A 22776-nucleotide genomic window follows, 5' to 3' on the forward strand; every position below is an offset into this window, starting at 1 on the left:
CAATAATGAAACAGGGAAGTACCACGGCCGTGTAATCCATTTATTTCAACAAAGTAACTGTATTCTAAATACCACCTTTTTAAACGGTAACTGTAACGGAATACAGTTACTCATATTTTGTATTTTAAATACGTAACCGCGGTACATGTATTCCGTTACTCCCCAACACTGAAATGGCCTCCTTGACTCCGCCCTCAACCAGCGTTCCTTGCTGTCCAGGATGTTACATCCTCATCATTGAAAGAGTGTCCACTGCCTGTAGTAAACAGACTGCAAGAGTCCTGGCCTGACGAGGTGGCTCTTCTGTGTTGTAGCCAGAGGTTGTTTGGTTCCCCTGATGTATAAATCCTGCCAATCCTCCTGCACTTAACAGCTACACTATGTTACTCTGTTTGTGTCGGGGACCCGATCCTTGGGGTGGACCAGTTTTTGCCGCAGCGTGTTTTGGGGTTTAAAAGCCACAGAGACACAGTGTTTAGAAAAAATGCATCTCAGCTGCTCCTGACACGTACGGGACCACTCCAGCTGGGATAACCACATTGACTCAGGGCCTTCTTGATGTTCTTCTGCCTCCCTGGCTGCTGTGTCAGTGGGGATGGTGTTCGCTCTGTGTTGCAGTGTCCTGATGACGTCCAGTTTGTGCTCCAGTGGATGATCAGAGTCAAACCTTAGATACTGATCTGTATGTGTAGGTTTACACGTCAGCTTTTAAATGTCCTCCATTACTGATGGAAACCTCACAGTCTAAGAAGGCTAACCTGCCACTGTTCATATCCTCCCTGGTGAATTTGATGTGTTGGTCTGGTTCAGCACAGAAAGTGAAGGATGGAAGAGGATGTGTGGAGAGACTGGCTGTTTTAGCATTTAGATGGACTTTTATTGGACTTTTAGTGTTTTTGACTTTGATTTGTACAGATTCTGTGTACTCACTGCTCACTGTACCTTTAGATTTTATTTTTATATGTTATATTTTCATTTTTGTTGCTCCTTGGTCAGGATTGTTTTTTTTAAACTCGCTGTTTTTATTGTAAATAAACTATATTTAGCTTTTTAAAGTTTGTTCTCTAACACCTTGGCTCCACATTGCTCTCCACCCATATAGAAGAGTGTTTCTCTTCCCCTTGGGAATCTCCATAAAGATATATCAACAATCATGATGACCAGCATGGCTGAGGATGACACTGACTGGATGCTCATTCATCAGCTGGTTTTAAAACATGACCCTAAGAGGAAAACTGAAAAACGAATAGAAATGTGTTGAGGACATTCACACGTTCCAGTGTGGTGAGTTCAATGATCACTTCTTTACTAAGAGAAAATGTCTCCCCTGCTTTGCCATAATGGGAAACATGTTGCCCTATATTCCAGATAAGTGACAGCCCACAGAGGCAGAGTTACTGTTATTTTGCTGTTACATTCAGGGACACTCAGTAAACTCCAAACATTCTGCACTGAAACTCCTGCAAACAGCTGTGCAGTCAACTCTAACTGTTACAGCTTTACTGATTCTCAGTCATCAGATGGGATTCAGTGAGGTTTGAGTTTTAATCAGATGAGATGCATGTGAACATTGTAGTTCTTCAGCTGGAGGAAAAGTCCCTCTGTGGATCTCTGACAGCACCACATGATAAAGACACAATGCTGCTGTTACACAGATGAGCTCAGATATAACTGACACTGTGAGGTCAAGTTAAATAAGATGAAAATAAATAAATCTTCACAAACTCCTGGAAACTGTTTACTGTGTAGAGGCCAAGAGGAAATTATCTTCTATGTTTAACGCCAGCAGATTGAACATTTGCAGTCTTTGAAAAACCTAAAGTTCAAAGTCAAACTGACACCCAGAGTGACGTGTGTCTGTCGAAAGCTTCAAAAACATTTGCAGATGTTTCTAAAGACGCTTCAAGTCCAAACTGAACCGTTTGTGTTGCTCCTGATTGTGAAGTTGTCCTCAAACGCCTCTATGGGTGTGTCCTTCAAGTTTACTTTCTCTTTTACTTTTTCTCTTCTTCTGAACTTGGTGTTTGTGACTGACGCTGAACCTCTTCGTGTGAAGGTAATGTTAGCAGCTGAAAAAACATTACAGACTGCTCCAGCACAGATATGACAACACATAGTTCACGGTAACGGACTCACAGCTGGACCAACGAGTGTGTTCAAAGTGTGTCCGCCCTTTCCTGTTAGTGTGTGTGATCCGGTGTTTGTGCCAAAAACGGATTGCTCGTATTTAAACTGCTATAAGTAACTTGTTGGGCTATTATATGTTGAACATATGTCAAATGCATCCCTCGTGGATGACAAAGTCATCTTGAGCCACAAACAACATTCGTGTAACAAGGTAGAAGCCGCAATCAGTTTTTGGCAGCGACTTTGATATAACCTTTATTTATGCACTGGGACTGGGCGTAAACTTAGAGGAGATCGTGCTTTTGCTGTAGCAGCTCCAAAACTGTGGAACTTCCTTTAGAGATCAGACAGGCCAGTTCTTTATCTGTTTTTAAGTCACTCTTGAAAACCCACCTCTTTACCCTGGCCTTTGACACCATGCGAGATGTTGGTTTTTTATTTTTATTTTTATTTTAGATGTTTTTAGGTGATTCGATGCTGTTTTATCTCGTTTTTGTTTTAATATAGGGCTGTTTTAATTTTATGTTTTATGTGTTTTATTTATTTATTTCGCTGTTTTCTGTTATTCTATTGTTTTAACTTATTTTCTGTACAGCACTTTGTTCCTGTGCTGGGTATTTTAAAGTGCTTTATAAATAAAATTGGATTGGATTGGATATGCAGTTCAAAAAATCTCATTAACATTAAAAATGTCTTTTGTAAGAGTAAGTTGACCAACAGGACAGCAGAACTGGCAATAAATATTACGATAGTTCAGTAAAAATATTTTAAGTGGGGATAAAGGAGCGGATTGGTTATAATGTAAGTACAATAACACAGAGTTGTAAAGATACTTGAAAAACAGATAATTTTTTATTTCTATATGTAACCCCTTTGTAATCCCTGTTCACCGAAGTCTATTTATGAACATACGTAAAGATATTACACATAAAAAATACACAGAAACATTGGCACAACACCGGGATAAGAGCAGCAGCAGTTAAGCTGATGTTCAGCAACTAAACTCAGAGTCGTTGTTACTGTGGATCCACTTACTGATGACTGAAGGTGGCTTTTCCTGCCTCCATCAGTCTGTGGAGGAGGCGGAGAGGAGCCGCTGCTCTCCCGCTCTGAGCTCCACCGAAGAGCTCCGGGGGTAGAGGGAGGGCAGAGGGTCACGGTGGACCTGATATGGACATGATCTGTTATTTATTATTGTTTACTGTTTATCTGATGAAAGAATTTAGACCGTTTTGAACTCTCACTGATGCCGCAGTGTTCGTTTGACTTTGGGGCCTGAAGCGGAGTTTGGACCGCTATATACACATGAAGGGGTGGGGGAAAACACCAGGGTCCCGGGGATCAACAGGCTGGGGAGACACTTCTTCGCACTCGCTCTGCTCCTCGTCCAAACTGTCTCCACACAAGCAGCTCACTCTCACTCACGGAGTCCAGGGGTCACAGAAGGGCTGATCCAGGTAAACCTATTTCCACAGACGAGGGTAAGTCGAAGGCAAACACGGGAACAGTAGAATCGCAAGAAGCCAGGCAATACTAACGAGAGTTACTCAATATTCCAGCAACGAATAGCTCAGAGCCCCAGCCTTAAGAAGAGCCAGAGAACTGCAATCGCTCGAGATCAGCTGCAGGTGCGTGGGCCAAGGGCAGGAGCCCAATCAGAGCTCCGCCCAGGCAGACAGGTAGGAGAGAGAGAGCGAGAGAAAAACAACAACACTTGTGGCCACACTGGGCTGGCCGGGGAGGCACAGGGACCATGACAAATATAGCACACTGCTTAGTTATGTGATATAAACATTAATAATGTTAAACTTCAGTCCAACCATTTAAAGATGATGACCTGTCATTCAGATTGTTTCATGTAAACAGATGAAATATGATGTTGAGACAGTTGAAACATATAAAACTAACCTTGGCCTGACAGTAATCTCTCATCAGTGTGACTGTTGTTTATCTGCACAGCTGATATAATAACAGTGAAAGTGCAGATATTACAGATGTCAATGTGTCTGTTTGTATTTCAGTGTGAAACAGGAATTCCTGACATGCAGATATGAAACTAAATGTTTTTCATTCACTACAAGAAATATGAAGTGTAACTTAATAAGTGTAACTCTCATTGTCTTCTGGTTAAAGTTCTCTTCTTACTAAACAGTAGAACAGATAAACTGTACCTAAAGTTAAGAATTGAAACTTAGTAACACTTAAAGATTAAAACAACATTAAAATGACTTTAATTTACTATTGTGTGTAGTGAAGGTGTAGTCTAGATGTGCTGGGTAGTATGGCCAAAATGGTATACCTTATGTTATTGTTGTTATTATTTCTGCTTGAGTCTATAGTGGCTCATATAATATCATACCATTTTAATATCATAAAAAGTCTCACAGAAGATTGGATGAAATAACCAAACTGATAAATAATCATTGTGTGTACAGTTCTGTTCAAACTCAGCAGGAATAATTAGTGTGACGCTTTTAACTCTGCTGATCCTCTGCCTCACACTGCTGTCTGACTGCATTCAGCTGACACTGAGATGAAGCAGGAAAGAAGCAGCTGATATTTGGACAGCACACATGATGAAAGGAGGATTTCAGTTGATGTGCACATGAATGATTTGTGTTTCCTCTGCAGGTGAAGGTAGAAAGTGTGTGTGAGCTGATGTGGATGTGAAATCACAGCATGGGTCAATGTGTGGGAAGACAACAAGATCAAAGGTGAGATGATCATCTCTAACAGTCATTTTCCATTAGTACCTACTCGCCTCGGGTTCCAAGCAATCCAAGGTGATCCGAAAATGTGACGTCACCAGACTGTATGGCACCAACGAGGTAGTCACTGGGCGTTACCAAAACCCTGCAATGAGGGACGTGGCTACATAAAAAATACACCGTGGTCACTGAGTCTAACAAAAAGACTGAGCAGATGTAACATCGCTGTGATGTCCTCCTTTGTTGAGGTGTTCGTGTCGCATACAAATGACGGCACGAGATATTAGGCCATGTTGCTATAACAACCCCACGAGGTTTAGGTGGTACTTGATTGTCATGGATGACGAGCAGAGCCGAATAGGTGATCATGGAGAACGGCTGTAAATGTCCATGATTCTCATATCACTGCTCAGCATTCATATCACTGCTCCATCAGTATTGACAGTAGCCGACTTGGACCAGGACTCGGACTCAACTCTGGATATGAATTTGAACAACAATTTGGATGGCGACCTGAACCTAAACAACGAACCAGACCTGAATCTGAATCTGAACCTGAACCCGAACCCGGAGTGGGACCTGGACCCAGACCCAGCTGTGTGTCCTTGTCTGCTGCAGAGAGGTGAGCTGTTAGTAACATGATGTGAGTGCTTGATGTTGTTGAATATAAACTGCAGTGCAAACACGTCTTTCCCATTTAAAGTGTCTCTTAAAAACAAGCCTATAGTTTCTAAACTGAAAATCCACTTCAGCAAACAGGAAGTGATCAGTGACGGCCAGTGAAACATTTTTTAGGTGGGGCTGTCCCACGACCTGTCAGTCTCAGCAAACATCACTACATTTAATGCATAAAGTGAAGATGTAAAACACACATTCATACTGCATAAAATCCTGAAAAATACATGTCTGAAAACATAAACACGGCGTTTGTCTGTATGGAAACGCTGTCCAGTGACTGACTGTCCACCTGCAGAGAGGTAACGTGTGTGTAAATGTTGTTGTGACTTAGTGTTTGTGAATAAATCCTCCATCATGTGTAATGTCAGCTCAGCTCTTTTTCACACACATTTCCATGTTCACATGTGAAGCGGTGGACATGGACATGAATATTGTAAACTCAAGCTCCACCTTTAAACTCGGAGTAACCTAATGTACAAAATTATTTTGTACATTAGGCTAAAACAGTGTGATCATCGAACATTTTAGTGCAAAAACAAACTCATTGGACTCACAATACCTCCATGCTTATTTACTCTCTGTCTCTTTCAGCCAGTTACTTGGACAAACTAGCCTGTTCACATGTTCAGAGCAGCTCTCTTTGTGTTACTATGTGACCTGTAAGTGAGAACAGTCTCTCACATGAGGCATAAGTGGCAGGACCAATCACATACATGTGGGCCAGAACAGACAGCTGTGGGTGGGTCCCTGCTCGACTGGACCACCACAGCAGCGGGCAGTCTGTCTCACTGATGGTGGATTCTGCTCTGTACAAACTCGGGGCCCTTTTACACAGGGCCTCCTCCTCTGAATCAGAGAGGAGGAGGCTCTTTGTCTCTTTTGTGGTGGCATCTTCACACTGTTCCTGCAGTGGCTGTGGCTCAGGTGGTAGAGCAGATCAGCTACTGATTGGAAGTTTGGTAGTTCGATTCTTGGCTTCCCCAGTCTGCATGCCAAATATCCTTGGGTAAGATACTAACCCCAAGTTGCCCTCCGATGTATTCATCGGAGTGTGAATGTAGTTTAGTTTGCACTTGTGTTTAGAAGTTCTTGTTTGAGTGGGTGAATGAGGCATGTTGTATACAGTGCTTTGAGTACTCCGGGAGAGTAGAAAAGCACTTTATAAGAATCAGTCCATTTAGCAGGGCCTCAAGGCTGCTCCAAACCTCTTCTCGCTCTCCCCTTGTGAGACACTTTAAATCCTTTAAGTGTGGGTCAAGCACATTAGCTGTCTTGAGCCACTAATGGTTGAGTGTAGCTGCACGTTGGGATAGGCCCTTTGTGTCTTAAATTTCACCATGTAGTTTGAGTCATCATCAGAGACCTCCATGGTGTGATGCAGGTGGCAGAAAGCAGGTAAAACCACTGAACATGAGACATATGTCTCACCTTCAAGAAGCTCAATCACACACCTGTAGTAGACAGTTCAAGAAAGTCGTTATAGTACACAATAACTGTCAGCTTTAGAGCTTTTTGAAGAAACAGTAACAATAAGTTAAAAAATAGTTTTACCTGCATGGCTCAGAGACAGTGGCCATCTTTTGGAGGTTTACCAGCTGTGATGGAGTTAAAATGACTAGCTCGTGCTTTTGTTTGTATAAAGCAACAAAAACAGCCTCTTGATTCTTTAGTAGAATTCCAGTTGAAAAAAAATTAGTTGAATTCCACCGTGTGGAAACATCCTGTGTGAGTGGCTCTTTCTGTTGCCCCAGTCTTGTTTGCTCATGGTGTAGTTCCTCCATATTAGCAGGGCTATCTGTAATTGTGCTTTCTTTTCAGTGTCATAAAGCTGTTGAATTTTACTTGAAATAGTCTTTTAGAACAGCAGTTGGGTGGTTGGATCACCTGATGCTAACTGTAGCATGTTTTCTAATCCCCTTTCTTCTACCACTGATAGTAGTCTATAGTTCAGAGCAATCCATTTTGCAAGAAAATCTGCAAGTTTGCTCGATGTTAACTCACAAATTTTGGTCCTGAAGCCAGTCATTTCATCAAGTTTGGGCTGGTGACACCTTTTGTTGGTACTTGGGCCGCTAGTGCTAACAGCTCCCACAGTTTCTGTGCTCGCTGCAACATGTTTTGCATTTAGATGGTACTGTAAGGTTGAAGTGCTTCGGTGGTATGCAAACTCCTTTTTGCACAGTTTGCCCAAAACCATGCTTTTATCAAGGCTTCCTTCGGGTAGTTTTTTGAAATGAAATTAGCCTCCAATCAATCCTAGCAACACAGTTTCTTATGATTTTTTTGTATCTCTGATGTGTGCATCAGTGTAATTGGTATACCAGGAAATCGTGCACTGACAAAAGTTTAACTTTGCTTGGAATGCAAAGTGAGATTAAATGCGTTATTTTTTTTAAAATGTTATTTTTTGCAAATTAATGAATCACAATTAATTAAATTAATTCCCACTCTTAGTTAAAATACAGGACATGAGTTAAAGAAAACTAAAAAAAAATAAAAATCCTAGGCTGCACCGGTGCGACCAGCCGTTCAAGTAAAAGGAAAAAAGTCTCCTCAACTCTGAAAGCCTCTGTGTGGTCAACAACAGACAACATTATGCCCCTATCGTGGTCTAAACCTATCAGAGATAACTCCCAAATACCGTGCCCAAGGTAAGATGTTCAGTTTGAAGCCTTAGAGGGACTTTTAATTTAGACTTTCTTTTTATTTAATATATCTTGAAATTTTTTAAGCTTAAATTTCAGCTCTGAATCTTCAGGTTTTACACGCTTACATATACATATAGTTACTGTCCCTCCATTTAGAAAGGCAGAGGCGTCACGTTGTGATTATTTTACGTGTAGTTGTTTTTTTCCTGTGTAATAATATTCAACATTGCTATCAATACATTTTTCAAAAAATGCCTCTCAGTGCAAAATGGGTTCAAAAACATAAACAACTGTGGGATACCAAAGTGGGGGAGGTGCGCCCCCCATTTTGGGAACCTCTGCCGTAGTGTGTGTGGACCACAAATGGCAAGTTTTAAGAGACATGCTTACAAAGCGGATTTCCAACTCTTTCAGTCTCGCAGCAGAACATGAGAATAGAGCAGCTGCGAGAGAATTCAGCATTAATGAATCAATGGTACAGAAGTAGGAGGAAGCAAGAAAAATGAGTTGAGTTAAGTTTGACTTATCTGACTGTTTTTTCGCTTAATGCGCCTTATAATCCGGTATGCCTTATGGTCCAAAAATATAGTAACTTATCTTTCTTGTAGAACTGTGCTCCAAATAAAGAACTTTGTATTGTTAGTTAATCATTTGGAAATCAATATTGTCTGAATGGACAGCAATTAAAAAAAGTGAACATGTAAAGCTGCGGTGTTAAGCGCTGTGGTTGAAAAAACCAGTGCAACCGTGGCAAAAAGTTAGTCTAGAGCTCTGAGTTTACCTGACACTCGGACTGGCGGCCGCTGAAAGTGACATCATTTTTCATGGGATATGTACTCCCCCCCACAGAGCCTGTTAATGGTTTACTGGTGTTTTTAGAAGTCATGTTTGGCTTTATGCCTTTCTCTATAGTTTATAGTTTATATAAACTATTTATAGTTTCTCTATGCTTAGAACTTAAATTGCACTGTTGGAAATAGTTAATTTGGATGCACATGCTAGGTTTTTTTTGCAAATTGTGCACAATAATATTTTTTTATTTTTGCGGCAGTATATAAAAATTAGCGCATTTAAAAAATGAAATTATGAAGACACTCAAAATAAATTTCCTGTGGTTGGAAACTATTTTGTGCAACTTTTTTGCATTTACACTTTTAACGACTATACCTATGAAATTTATCTAGGTCGGGATATGTGTAAAAAAACAAAAAAACGATTTTCAGTTTTTTGTAGTTTATTGCATTTTTCTTTTGCAATTTATGTAGTTACTATGGACTTGATACATACATATTATCAAAATTTGGGGTATAACGGTTGTATTGATGTATAGCCACTTGAAATGCTTCCAAAAACACCATCTGAAAATATAAAGATAAGCTCTGGTGGACTTGATGATATGATGGTCTTTAAAGGATTAAAGCATAAAGAAGTATCCAGATTACTGTTAGTATCACAGTAATGTGCCTGATCTACAGTCAACTGTTCTCTAGATAAATGTGACAGAGTGCAGGGTTCATGCAGATGAAGTTAAACTTTTATAAACTCATAAAAATCAGAAATCTAACAGCTGATGTGTTGGATCAGAAACATTTGACAGTGATTTAAAATAAAGATGTTTGTGTGACACAGAGTGAGCCATTCTCAGAGTTTAATCAGGGCTGGGTCATCAGAAAATATCCTCTGCACACTGTCAGAATTACCACTATTTTTTTTACCATTACAGAGTTTCTCTACACCCGACCAAGGTCACACACACCAAAACGTTGTAATTGAATAAAAATAATGTTGACCCTGACAGTGTGCAGAAGTTGTCATATTCTCTACAGAGGATAATTTGTTGTTTGATATCTGTATCGTTTGTTGTTTCTTATGTAATGTGTGTGATATGTTTGTTTCTCACCTTCATTATTTTTTATTATTGTTTTTCTTTATCTGAATATAGGGATGTGCCCTTAAAGCGTGCCCAGTCAATGGATCCTAAAATATATTTCCACAGAGGAACTGCTGCTGCTGCTGCTGAGAGGTAATGTGTGTCTAAATGTTGTTCCTGACTCAGTTTTTGTGAATAAATTCTCTTTCACACACTTCTGTGTTCATATGTGAAGCTCAGCTGTTGTTTGGACTGTAACTCACTCTGATTGGTTCTCTCCAGTTTCCTGTTAATGAGCTGATTGCAAAGCCTTTCTGCTCTTATTGATTCAAATATTTCTGATCAGTGTTTCTCACTGATGTTGGTCTCCATGGTGACCATTCATTGACAGCTTTACCTTCTTTAGCAATAACTGAGATTCCTGATGAATTGCTTCTAGGTGCCACATCCTTGATTCTACAGCAGGTTTACAGACCTGATGATAATCTTGTTCCTGGATTAAATTAGATTCTTGTTAAAACTCTTTTGAATGTTCATCAATTTTTAGTGGCTTTGAATTATTTCATCTGTCAGTTCCTGTTTTCAGTAAAGATTGTGATGGACTTATTTTGATTTTGAGCTGTGATCATAATGTTAATATTCTCTTTAAACTGCACATTCAGAGCAGTGACAGAGCTGAAGTTTGGCTGTTTTATCTGTGTTATTTCTAGTTTTAGCTTAGTTGTACCTTATTCAGTTTATTTACTGATCTATTACAGTCTGTTAGTCTGTCATCAGCTGTTTCTATACATAAGACAGCATTTGTCCTTTCTCATCGAGTAACATCACCTTTTATAATTTAGTTCAAACAGTTTGTTTTGCCTTTGTTGCAGCGTTCATGTCACATCCTAATTAAGTCAAGAAATGCTCAGGCGTGTTGCTATAACAATGACCACGCACATTAGGTGGTACTCAATTGGAAGGGAAAACCAGTAGATCCAAGCTGAGTAGTGGGGAGTCAATCCAAGTATTGTATTTTCTGCACTATGAGCCGCACTTAAAATCCTTTAATTTTCTCAAAAATCAACAGTGCGCCTTATGTATGAATTCTGGTTGTGCTTACTGACCTCAAACCGATTTTCTGTGCTACACGGCGCTCAAAAACCTGTCAAAAATGTTTTAGTCCGACTTTGCTAAGCTACAAAGCCGCACCGCTTGATGGATTGTTGGAACATTACGGCTACCGTAGTCAGGAGCCTCACGGAGTAATCTGGGTCCTAAACTCAGTGATGCTTCAGGTCCCAAAGTCAAACAGACACTGCAGCATCACTGAGAGTTAAAAACTGTCTAAATTCTTTCATCTTTAATAAAATCATCAGCATTCCTGCTTTACCAGGTGTAACAATTGAGTTTAACATCCAGGCATCCATGAAAACAGGATTTATTAAATTTAACAGAGTTAGAAGTTATCAGGAAGTTAGCTCGCTGGTTTTGCTAGTTACCTAAACATGATATCATAACAAAGCATAACACTGGAGGGTAAACACTAACGTTTTTCCCACTCGATAAAAGTTCCCGATGGTTTTTGACAAATGCACTCTCATGGAAAGATGCTGTAAACGGACCAGACTTCAGTCAGGAGAACACACAAGATAATCCATCCACAATACGAGGTTAGTCATTAATGTAAGATAACCTTTATTAGTCCAACATGTGGTAAATTTGTTTTGTTACAGCAGAAAGTGGACAGTGCAAAGTTACATAGCAAAAATTAGAAAAACACTGCAACAACATGGGAATAGAGCAGCTATGATAGAATTCCACATTAATGAACCAATGGTACGGAAGTGGAAGAAGCAAGAAGAATGAGTTGAGTAAAGTTTGACTTATCTGAATGTTTTGTTTGCTTAATGTGCCTTATAATTCGGTATGCCTTATGGTCCAAAAAATACAGTAGATATTGACATGCAATATTTGACATGGTTTTGATGTAATTGTTCTCCTTGTCACTACATGCCACTCTTTTAGAGTACCAATCCAATGATATTTGATAATCTTCCATGGCACACCTCATGATTTCTAAGGGCACACTCACGTGCTGTGGCACAGTGGTCAGGAAACACTTGTGTTCTTTGGCTCTCGGAAGAGGCGGATGCATCTTTCCCCCTCTCCCTCCCTTATCTTCCCTGCTGCTGCTTCTATGTGTTTGTCTAGTCTCGTCTAACTCTAACCCTCAAAGAGTTTCTCAGTCTTGTTTCTCTAAAACCTAAAGAATTATGGATTTGATCAACTTTTTTTCCTCGCTACCTAGCCTGACCTGTCTCCCCAATGTGATGTTTGTGTATTGTATGTACGGTCGGCAAGGTCTGTCATCTCGGTTGTGGGCAAAAGACCTGCAACTGACAAATAAAGGCTATCTCATCTCATCTCAAAAGATGACGGGGATTAAAACAATCTTGTCAAACCTTTGAAGACAAAATTGTTTTAAGACTCATCACCCATACTGGCCCATAGCTTCCTCACATAGCTCTTTCTCTTCTCCAGATAGCTCAGTGCTCGTGGAGGGTGATGGGGATGGCATCAGTGGAATGATTTGCTCTGTATGCAAACTGGTGGGGGTCGAGGGAGGGGCTAAGCAGTCTCTGATGTTCTGAGACACTATCTGCTCGAAACACTTCATGACAACACACGTCAGGGCTATAGGTCTGTTGTCATTGAGGATGTTGATACCAGTCTTTGTGGGGATGGGAATGATGGTGGAGGCCTTGAGACGGGAAGCGTGGCATGAGTCAGGGAGAGGTTGAACAGCCTGGCAATGATCTCTGCAAGTATGTCAGCACAGGTTTTAGCTGAGTCAGCAGCTCTCCTGTGGCTCTGGCTGTTGGCCTTTTGACCTTTAGTAATATTGTGATTTTTATTATTGTTTTTCTTTATCTGAATATAGGGATGTGCCCTTAAAGCGTGCCCAGTCAATGGATCCTAAAATATATTTCCACAGAGGACCTGGTGCTGCTGCTGCTGAGAGGTAATGTGTGTCTAAATGTTGTTCCTGACTCAGTTTTTGTGAATAAATTCTCTTTCACACACTTCTGTGTTCATATGTGAAGCTCGGCTGTTGTTTGGACTGTAACTCACTCTGATTGGTTCTCTCCAGTTTCCTGTTAATGAGCTGATTGCAAAGCCTTTCTGCTCTTATTGAAGAAAATACATCACTGTGCATAAGTCTTGAGCCACACCACATTTATTTATATTTTGTTTCCAAGGAGACTGATTTTCTGTATTTCTAAGTAGTCTTAAGCAATAGTTCTTCAAACTTACTGAAGGTATTTCAGAGTTCTTTGCACATTGGCTCCTTTTTAACTCCGTTCAGGCCTGAACAATGTCAGGGGAAAGTTAACAAAGAGCCAACTTTAAATGGTATCTTTAGACACTTTGTGCTTTTTTTTTTTTTTTTTTTTTGTGTCCCGTTTGGATCTTTAGCCATCAGAATTGTTGTCTTAAGGCCAAGAAAGATGCCAAGCGGATTTGTTTTACCAAGTGGATCATCATGGCCATATTGGTCCATTTGATTGACCTTTATTATAATTATGAATTTATTTTATTTTCGGTTGCTACAAACGGGACAGACATGACTGGGGGATAGGACAGGGAGGAAGAATGAAAGAGAGGGAGAGAAAGAAAACCAGAGGGCAGAGATGGTGAGAAAGGGGGGAAGAAAGAAAGAAAAACAAACAAAACACCTGGATCACCTGTATGGAGAAAAAAAACAGAAGAGAAAGCAAACAAAAAAAGAGCAAAGTGCTTTTGTTTTTTGATGTGTAACTGTCTAATGTGGAAGAGTAGAGAAGACTGAGCTGAGTTTATGAATAGGGCAGGGCAATATGGCCAAAAATATATAAAAGATATAATTGACGTGAGACAAAATACTTAAAAAATACTACTCCACAACGTTTTTAGTGCAAAAAAACCCATCAATGTATTTTCACTTAAACAAGCAGCTGTTTTTATCTGCATTAAAGTTATATAAAAATGTAACAGTGCAAATGCAAACTGCTGACAGTTCAACCAAAAGGCATTTCCAGTGGAAATATCCTCAGCATAACCATGTATAATATCCACAAAACTTAAAAAGAGGTGATACACACACAATACGGTAATATTATGTTGAAGCACAGTACGTATCACTCCGCGAGGCTCCGCCTACGACAGCCGTAATGCTCCGACAATCCATCAAGCGGTGCGGCTTCGTAGCTTAGCAAAGTTGTATTAAAACTAGTGTTGTCAGCGTTAATCTCGTTAACATGACATTAACGCCATAACCACATTAACGCGACAAATCTCCGTAGGCGAGTTAACACGGGTTGTCCCATGCGTGGGGCTGGATGGCACTAACGCGTTGACGCCGTGCTGCCCCAGGTTTTTCAGCATTGCATGCTCTACCAAAAATAGTGCTTTGTTGTGTATCTGACGGACAAAATCGAAACCACACCACTGAAGCTGCAGCAATTCTGGTTCATCCGTTTCATTCAATGATCCGCTTTCGCCCTTCTCATTCTCCGTCGCCGCCATGCTTTTTCCGCCATGTGCATATGAAAACAAAGGCACAGCGCATGCACGTTTTACCCATATTCTATCGCGATATTTCATTTTCTTATCGTTGTCTAACATTGTACCGGTATTACCGTGAACTGTATGATATGACCCAGCCCTATTTATCAGGAGGTCTTAATTAGAGAAGCTGCAGCAGAGATATGATAAAATGTATTCATGCTGCTGTATGACTCAGGAGACACCAGCGTCCTCCAGAGTTTCAAACCTAAGCCAGATCAAAGTGGATAAAACTGAGCAGATGAAATTATTGTTTTCACAAAGTCGAACTTTTAGTTGATCAGAAAATCTTTTAGGAGATATCTGATTATCAACAACAACTGCAACAATGATAATCTCACTGATTAATATTCAGAGCAAATGGCACATCAAGGACATAAAACAGTCACAAATCCATAAATATGTTTCAAACAGGTCTGTTGGCATTTTTACTGAATTTCAATGCGAAGATCACAGAGTGATGACTGTTCTCAGTTTTTTAAAAGCAAACAGGAAGAGGACAGACAAGGACCTGCTGATTACTGTATCTACACTGAAAATATGATCAGCTCTTTTAGAGGAAGATGTTTCCCTTCATCCTCCTCAGGGCTCTGCAAAAGTTTCCAGGCAGGAAATCCCACATTTATTTTCTAATATGTGATGCTAATAAATGATTTGTGGATTATTCCCTCCTTTCTGAAGCAGCAGCTCTTTAACAATAAAGAGTCACGGCAGCTAGAGGATCATGATGATCACACAATATTCTCTCTACTTGTTCTTACCCTTAAAATGTTGAAGCCATGCTTTAACTTTGATTTATTGCTCACACACAACCATTCCAACAGCTACTTCAAAGAACTGACAGATCTAGGATCAGGCCAAATCATCAGCAGTTTGATCCACGTATGGATTGAAGTGTGTTTGTGAAAATGTTGGACTGTTCCTTTATCAGTGTGTAACAGTGTGTGTATGAGAGCCATGTAATGTCCATGTGTGCATGCTGACTGTGCTGCTCTGACCCCCCTCCTCCTTTCAGGGTGGAGCCTGCTGGAGTCCGATGGTTGAGACCAGGTCTGAGGAAGTGTAAGTGTGTTTTTAATGGGATTCATGAAAACAAAGCAGCACACATTCAACCATCTTCATCATGTCAGGAGTCATCATCAAAGTGTCAATCAATGAACAGATGATGGATCAATAACTGCAGCTGGATTGTGTTTGTTCTCTCCATCAGATTCCTGTCAACTCACAATCGACACAAACACAGTGAACACAAAGCTCCAACTGTCTGACAACAACAGGAAGGTGACACATGTGGAGGAGGTTCAGTCATATCCTGATCATCCAGACAGATTTGATGTTTGGGAACAGCTGCTGTGTAGAAATGGTCTGACTGGTCGCTGTTACTGGGAGGTCGAGTGGAGAGGAAACGTTTATATATCAGTGAGTTACAGAAGCATCAGAAGGAAAGGAGACAGTGATGACTGTAGGTTTGGACACAACGATCATTCCTGGAGTCTGAGCTGCTATGATGATGGTCCTCGTTCTGTCTGGCACAATAACAGAAACACACCCATCTCCTCCTCCTCCTCCTCCTCCTCCTCTGTCTCTAACAGAGCAGCAGTGTATGTGGACTGTCCTGCTGGCACTCTGTCCTTCTACACAGTCTCCTCTGACACTCTGATCCACCTCCACACCTTCAACACCACATTCACTCAAACTCTTTATCCTGGGTTTATGGTCAGGTTTCCTGGTTCCTCAGTGTCCCTGTGCTGAGTGGGGTGTAAAGAGTGTCTCCTGTTAGAGAAACAGTTGAACAGATAGTTCAGTCTGTACATGTCTGTCTCTTTCACTCACAAACACGTTTTCAGATTCATGGATTCAATCAAATTATAGAAATGATTTGAACATTTAATGATGATGGACGCTGGTGCCTGTCCCAGCTGAACAGTACTGCATTCATTGAAATTTATTCTGGAGCATTGACCTGCTCACGTTTTGTTTCTCTGTGTAATATAACATAGCCTTTGTTACTCTTCAGCCTTTTCCTTTTTTTACCTGCACTCTGAAATTAAAACATTCACTGATTTTTAAACATATTACGCAAAAAATAAATTGTGGCTTAAATATAGACAAATCTGTGATCACTGGACAGGATCTTCTGTTAATCTGAGAAGTTTTTGTCATCTGTGCAAGCAGCTGATGATGGCATTATTGTTTGTTTCGTGTGTGTATTCACATGCTGTGTTTTAAGAGTCTGTAAATGAGCTCTAGCTTGAAATCTCATGTACTTATGTATTGCCTGGTGAGGCTCGGCTCAATCAACATTACAGTAAAAACATTTGTGTTTTAAGTGCACCTGCAGCATTATAAACCTAAAGGCACTTTATTTTAATTCAAATAAAATAAAATGAGAGGTTTATTGTCTTTTACTGGTGGTCTCTTAAAACATAAACACAGGTTAAATTTTTAAGTCTTTAGCATGCAACCAACTGCAGCAGTGAAGTTGTAAATAAGCTTGTATATCATGTTGTATTTCAGGTCTCAGGGCCAGCTAAAGCTTGGTGGTGGTGGTGGGGGTATGCCCCCCACATGCCCCCTATGTACACTCCTCAAAAAACTGGTACTTCTGTGTCAGCCGTGTGTACCACACATGCACCATCTCCTCCTTGTGGGGATGCGTTTTAATTAGGTTTATCTGTTTTATAAAGTGATATTTCAGTGTGAATTTATACAAGTGTGGAATTACTTTATCTTTTATCCTAACACTATGGAGAAGCCTTATATAAAGACTTGCTTATTTTTAGACACTAATCCTGAAAAGGTCTATGTTAGAGGAATTGTGTTGCAATGTCTTTGATGTGCATTGCCATATTGTCTTAGTACTAGAGGTGGGAATCACCAAACATCCCACGATACGATATTATCACAATACTTAACGCACGATACGATATTATTGCAATTTTTAAAAAATATTTTGCGATATTCAGATTCTGTACATAAAGGTAAACGTTATCAATATTCATTTTCTCTAATATCAAAGTCTCACACTCAGTATTTCTCTCATTTCAGTTTTATTGTTGACAAACTGAACGGTTTGTATTACAGTCTAGTCCAACTTAACTGAATCAACCATCTGGTACAATTATAGCTATTCTGAACTATGCAGTTTATGAAAACTATGCAGCAGTGGAATGGAACATGCTCTGAAGTCAGAGCATGTTCCATTCCACAAAAACCTTTTTTGTAACAAAATATCGATTTCTGCTGTCCCTGTATCGATACATTATTAGCAAACAAAATATCACCATGCTACAAAGTATCAATTTTTTCCCCCACCCCTACTTAGTACCACTGCTTTTGATGACATACGGTTTTACTATGTCTGTTTCAACACTTTATGACACCTTGTACCTCAGGAAATGGGAGTGAACCCCACAGGTGGTGGAGTATTTTTGTCTTTGAGGATGGGGGAAGAGGCAAATAGGTTTGTTGTTAAAACCATTAGTAACAGGGCTCATTTTCTGGGCATCTTAGCATGTGATCAGTTGCCAACAAGGCCCTGTTAATTCTGTTTATGAACTGTGGTCTGAAGTTTAGTTTTCAGTGTGAATTTATACAAATAGATTTTATGGTAAATGGTAAATGGCCTGTATTTATATAGCGCTTTACTAGTCCCTAAGGACCCCAAAGCGCTTTACATATCCAGTCATCCACCCATCCACACACTGGTGATGGCAGCTACATTGTAGCCACAGCCACCCTGGGGCGCACTGACAGAGGCGAGGCTGCCGGACACTGGCGCCACCGGGCCCTCTGACCACCATCAGTAGGCAACGGGTGAAGTGTCTTGCCCAAGGACACAACGACCAAGACTGTCCAAGCCGGGACTACGCTACTTCTCCTGGTCTCGAATACATTTTACTGATCTTTGAAAAGCATGTCTGCAGCTCATCACTAGTGTTCTGGCTGGTACTGCTAACCCTGCATCATCAACTTCTCACAACACGATTGTGTGACAGAATGAGATACAATAAGTACACATTACACAGAAAAAACGGTAACAAGAATTTGATGGCACTGTAATGTCATTGGGGTCCTTCCTACTCGTGGCTGGGATCTGCAGTGAAGTATAGCAGACAAGGGCAAATCTTTAACCATTGTATAGTGACCTGTTTAATAAAGTAACCACATGCAAACTGTTAAAAGATGTTCAATTTGTTAAACTTATGATATTGAGCAATGACTGTGGACCGATTATGCTCATTTCTGCTGCAGGTTCGAGAGTACATTTGCATGATTTGAAGCTAAAATTCATTTATTAGTCTTCACAGTGGACACGTGCAGCCCCACTGTTCCCTGAAACAAACCATTTTAAGGCCAACTTGTCCTGACGAGCTGCCCCTCAGAATCAAAAGGGTTGAACAGCAGGCAGGTGGGGTGATCACAGTCACAGCTGTGTCCTCCGTTACAGAGGTGAGGGGGAAAAAAAACTGATTTTAAGGCTGATGTCACTGTGAGCCACCACCTCATTAACAGTATGCACCCATGAAATGTGTAAAAACAAAACCCACCCCGCTGAAAAAGTTCCTAGCTTGCATTCACACGGAGCAGAGCAAGAAAAGCAATAACAGAAATGTGATTGGCTGTCTAATAGTAAACATTTATTCTCGGCTGTCAAGCTTCAACGCTTAGAACACATTCCCATCATGATGCTGGATGCAAATGCACTGTTTGTGATTCTTGTGCGCTCCTAAAAAATGTTAATGTTAGCGGAGTTTTTGTTTCGTGGGTTGTGTTCTTGTTTTTTTGCTTTGCAGGTTTTTTTAAATCTCGTACTAATCAGCAGCAGATCCACAGCTGTATTCCCTCATTGCACATGAGCTGTGTCTTTTTCATATTAGGATGTGAAATGCATAGCCATGCATGACCTCTGCTGGTTGGAGTTTGTGTTGTTTACCAGTGGACTAGCCAGCCACTCTATCACACATTAACCCCGGGGCCCAGCTAACAAGCTCTGTGCTGCTCTCCAGCCTCATTAAGAAAACCACAGCGAGATCGCACCTGAGAATGCTAATAAACCCTACCTGCATACTGCCACGCATGCTGTCACACACACACACACACACATGCACACACGCATGCACACACGCACACACACACACCATGTATCCATGACGTCAGACAACATTACACTACACTTACCTTAACTTACCCACCAACCTAACCTGAAAACATGCCCTTGAGATTTTGTGATGTGGGTGTTTTTGAAGCTTTCTCTCTTATACCATGACAAAGTAAACAGGCCTACATCCTCAAACACACTCACACACACACACACACACACACATGGATCCTCTCCAGGTCATTCAATTAAAACAGTGTGTGAAGGTTAACACAAGTGTATGGGGAGCAAGTCAGCAGGAAGTTCCCAATCCAAGGTTCAATTCCCAGATGACGTGGGCACCTGCCTGTATTGGTGGTCCTGTGGTATATAGCAGTGGTCTCCAACCTTTTTTGCGCCACCGACCAGTTTATGCCCGACATTATTTTCATGGACCGGCCTTTAAGGTGTCGTGGATAAATACAACAAAATAAAACTAGTACCGGTACCGAAAAAAAGAACATTTATTCATAACACACGTGAAAAGACCCAGGAAAAACGAGTAAACGATAAAAACGATAACAAAATAACGCTGAAAACCGATAAAAACCCTGAAAACTATACATTTCACACCTGAGCCTCAACTCTCGCGGCCCGGTACCAAACGACTCACGGCCCGGTACCGGTCCGAGGCCCGGGGGTTGGGGACCGCTGGTGTAGAGTTTAGACATGCATGTACTTCTGGTCTTAATTGCACTCATAGCATCAAGTTGCACTTGAGTCTCAGTGACTGTGCTCACTGTGAGCTCGGAGCTCTCCTGTGATACGTTGAACTACACTGACTGCAGGATGATTCACTATGTGCACTGTGCTGATCTTTTTTCAGGGGAAGGGAGGAAACTAAGAGGCCTCGGAGATGTAAAAAATGAGCTCGGCACTCTAAACAGCATATACTTCAGAGGTAATGTGTTTGGTAGTTAAGCAGTGACAGTGACCTATTCCTCCTCTGACTTCAGAGCCGAGACATCTTCCTCCCTGCAAATGGACCATCTGGATCGCCTGTTTTAGCTCATGAAGATTACAACTTGACCATCATTTTAACGGGGTTTTGTATTTCAATAGGCAGAAAAAAGGCAATTTGTTCATCGACGCTGGTGAAGATGAAGAAGTACGGGGTTATTAAACAGACATAATGGCAGAATTTAATGAACTTTTGGAATCTAAGAAGATAAAAATGTTGAAAGTCGGGGATGGCCAGCGCCAAGAAGACAAGTGAGGAAATGCTCCAGACTGCTGTATCATGTGCTGACAAATTGCAGTGATTTTAGAAGTCATTTAAAATTCTCACAGTCCAGCTGTAAAATATAGGTTTGTGCAGATATCCTGGTGACGTTTCTCTCACCCTGCCCTCAAGGCCTTTGGCCGTTTATGAAGGTGTATTTGCTTTAACTCTGCCTGCCTTCAATTGTATCCGATCTAATATTAGTATTTATATTAATTATTTTTAATTAACTGTCAAAGTGCTTAATTAGCATTATTAATGTTAATGTAGCAAAACCACTCGGTGGTTGCTGAAAAATGAGACTAAATAACCCAGACCCAAGTTCATAGAAAGTCGTCATAAAGATTTAATTACACTAATTAATAAAACCATGGGGAGAGATTCATTAAGCAAAGACGAGGCAATAGGCCGAGCTCTGCAGAAATGTCTGCATGATGTGAATGAACGGCGGCCTCGTGTACATCGCCATGTTCGTCCTCAGAGTGGGTCGCAGACACATGCTGTTAGCAGACTGTGGACATGTCATATCTTTTAATAATGCTCAGGTGGCTGTCAGGTCAGACAGCCAGACAGATAAAACATCAAGACTAGGACAATGAACCAGGAGGGAAACCAGCGCATTCAGGAAACACGAGTTTGCCAGAAGGTCCCCGAAGGACTCTGAGACCTGAAAGCGTGATCACACAGATGAGGAAAGGAGAGAGAAAAGTACGTTTTTCAAACTTCAACAGGAAATGAACATATATATATATATATATATATATACACAATACAAAATATGAGTAACTGTATTCCGTTACAGTTACCGTTTAAAAAGGTGGTATTTAGAATACAGTTACTTTGTTGAAATAAATGGATTACACGGCGGTACTTCCCTGTTTCATATTGTGGCGGGTCAGGACTGTTTGGGTTTTGTTTGACAGCTACGTTCTGTTGTTCCAGGCGGCAGCGTTACGGTTGCCATGGTTACAGGGTGACGCTCTCTCTCTGCGTGTTTCCTGGGTGAGAGAGCGCCTGTTGTTGTTGTGCTAAGCTAACAGGCAGAATGCTACAGGTATAGCTCTAAAGAATGTAGCATCATAGGCAGTGTAGTCCGTGCTGCAGGGAGAATGGACTGCCATACACGTTATGTGTCTGTGAGTGAGGGAGGGAGAAAAAGGAAAAGTACGAGCTGTCATCGAGCAGAAATGGGAGCTGGAAGCATGTAAATATAATAATAACCACTGCAGCCAAGAAGAGAGCCTGACGAGCCCAGCTGTAAGTAAGCTATTAAGACTCGACTGTACACCGTGTTCGTGTTTTCCTCTGAAACAATAAGTTTTGTTGGAGCAGCCTTTCAACGCCTCTCTCTGTCTCTGCTAGCAAAGTTGACCCAGACAACAAAGTAAAGCTAGTTTTCGGCTACGAGCCGACACAGAACCCACCGTATTAGCCAGAGGTCCCTTTACTACGGTTCGGAGCCGCGGACCTTCAGTAACAGTAATAAATCACAGCAATAGTACATTCATGTAGTTGTAAACAGCATGATAATATATTAAGTAATCCAAAGTATTCAGAATACGTTACTCTCATTGAGTAACGTAACAGAATACGTTACAGAATACATTTTGGGGCATGTAATCTGTAATCTGTAATGGAATACATTTTAAAAGTAACCTTCCCAACACTGTATATATATACACACACAGAAAACAAAAAAAAGATAAAGCTGGGCTGAAAGTAGTAGTGAGGTAAAGTGATGGATTAAATGGGTGAAGCTAAAGTGCAGGAGAATCATGGCTGGCAGGTCCAGAGTG

At 40.8% G+C, this 22776-nt stretch overlaps 1 protein-coding gene and 1 pseudogene across 6 annotated transcripts; one reads left to right on the plus strand and one right to left on the minus strand.

Moving 5' to 3' along the window:
• The first annotated feature begins 2037 nt into the window (after positions 1-2037).
• Positions 2038-17014, plus strand: LOC146524122 (neoverrucotoxin subunit alpha-like). 6 transcript variants are annotated; one of them, XM_085178965.1, is made up of 7 exons: positions 2038-2056; positions 4759-4841; positions 5272-5457; positions 10104-10184; positions 12955-13035; positions 15634-15680; positions 15829-17014. In XM_085178965.1, the coding sequence occupies exons 2-7, from the start codon at positions 4807-4809 to the stop codon at positions 16368-16370; spliced, it is 972 nt and encodes a 323-aa protein (XP_085035091.1). In that variant the 5' UTR covers positions 2038-2056; positions 4759-4806; the 3' UTR covers positions 16371-17014. The 6 variants fall into 6 exon arrangements, with proteins under 6 accessions (XP_085035091.1, XP_085035083.1, XP_085035100.1 ...); XM_085178957.1 differs by lacking the exon at positions 2038-2056 and adding an exon at positions 2067-3806; XM_085178974.1 differs by lacking the exon at positions 2038-2056 and adding an exon at positions 2067-3806 and having other exon boundaries at positions 5281-5457.
• LOC146524123 (uncharacterized) lies at positions 6139-7327 on the minus strand (annotated as a pseudogene).
• Positions 17015-22776: the final 5762 nt, after the last annotated feature.

This window comes from Neolamprologus multifasciatus, chromosome 2 (assembly GCF_963576455.1).
Source record: "Neolamprologus multifasciatus chromosome 2, fNeoMul1.2, whole genome shotgun sequence".
Classification (NCBI taxonomy): domain Eukaryota; kingdom Metazoa; phylum Chordata; class Actinopteri; order Cichliformes; family Cichlidae; genus Neolamprologus; species Neolamprologus multifasciatus.

Excerpts from the sequence above, each read along its gene's own strand:
- LOC146524122 (XM_085178965.1), top strand. The coding sequence starts at position 4,807 with ATGGGTCAATGTGTGGGAAGACAACAAGATCAAAG. Across the intron at positions 5,458-10,103 it reads TCCTTGTCTGCTGCAGAGAG|GGATGTGCCCTTAAAGCGTG; the intron begins GTGAGCTGTTAG and ends ATCTGAATATAG. Across the intron at positions 10,185-12,954 it reads GCTGCTGCTGCTGCTGAGAG|GGATGTGCCCTTAAAGCGTG; the intron begins GTAATGTGTGTC and ends ATCTGAATATAG.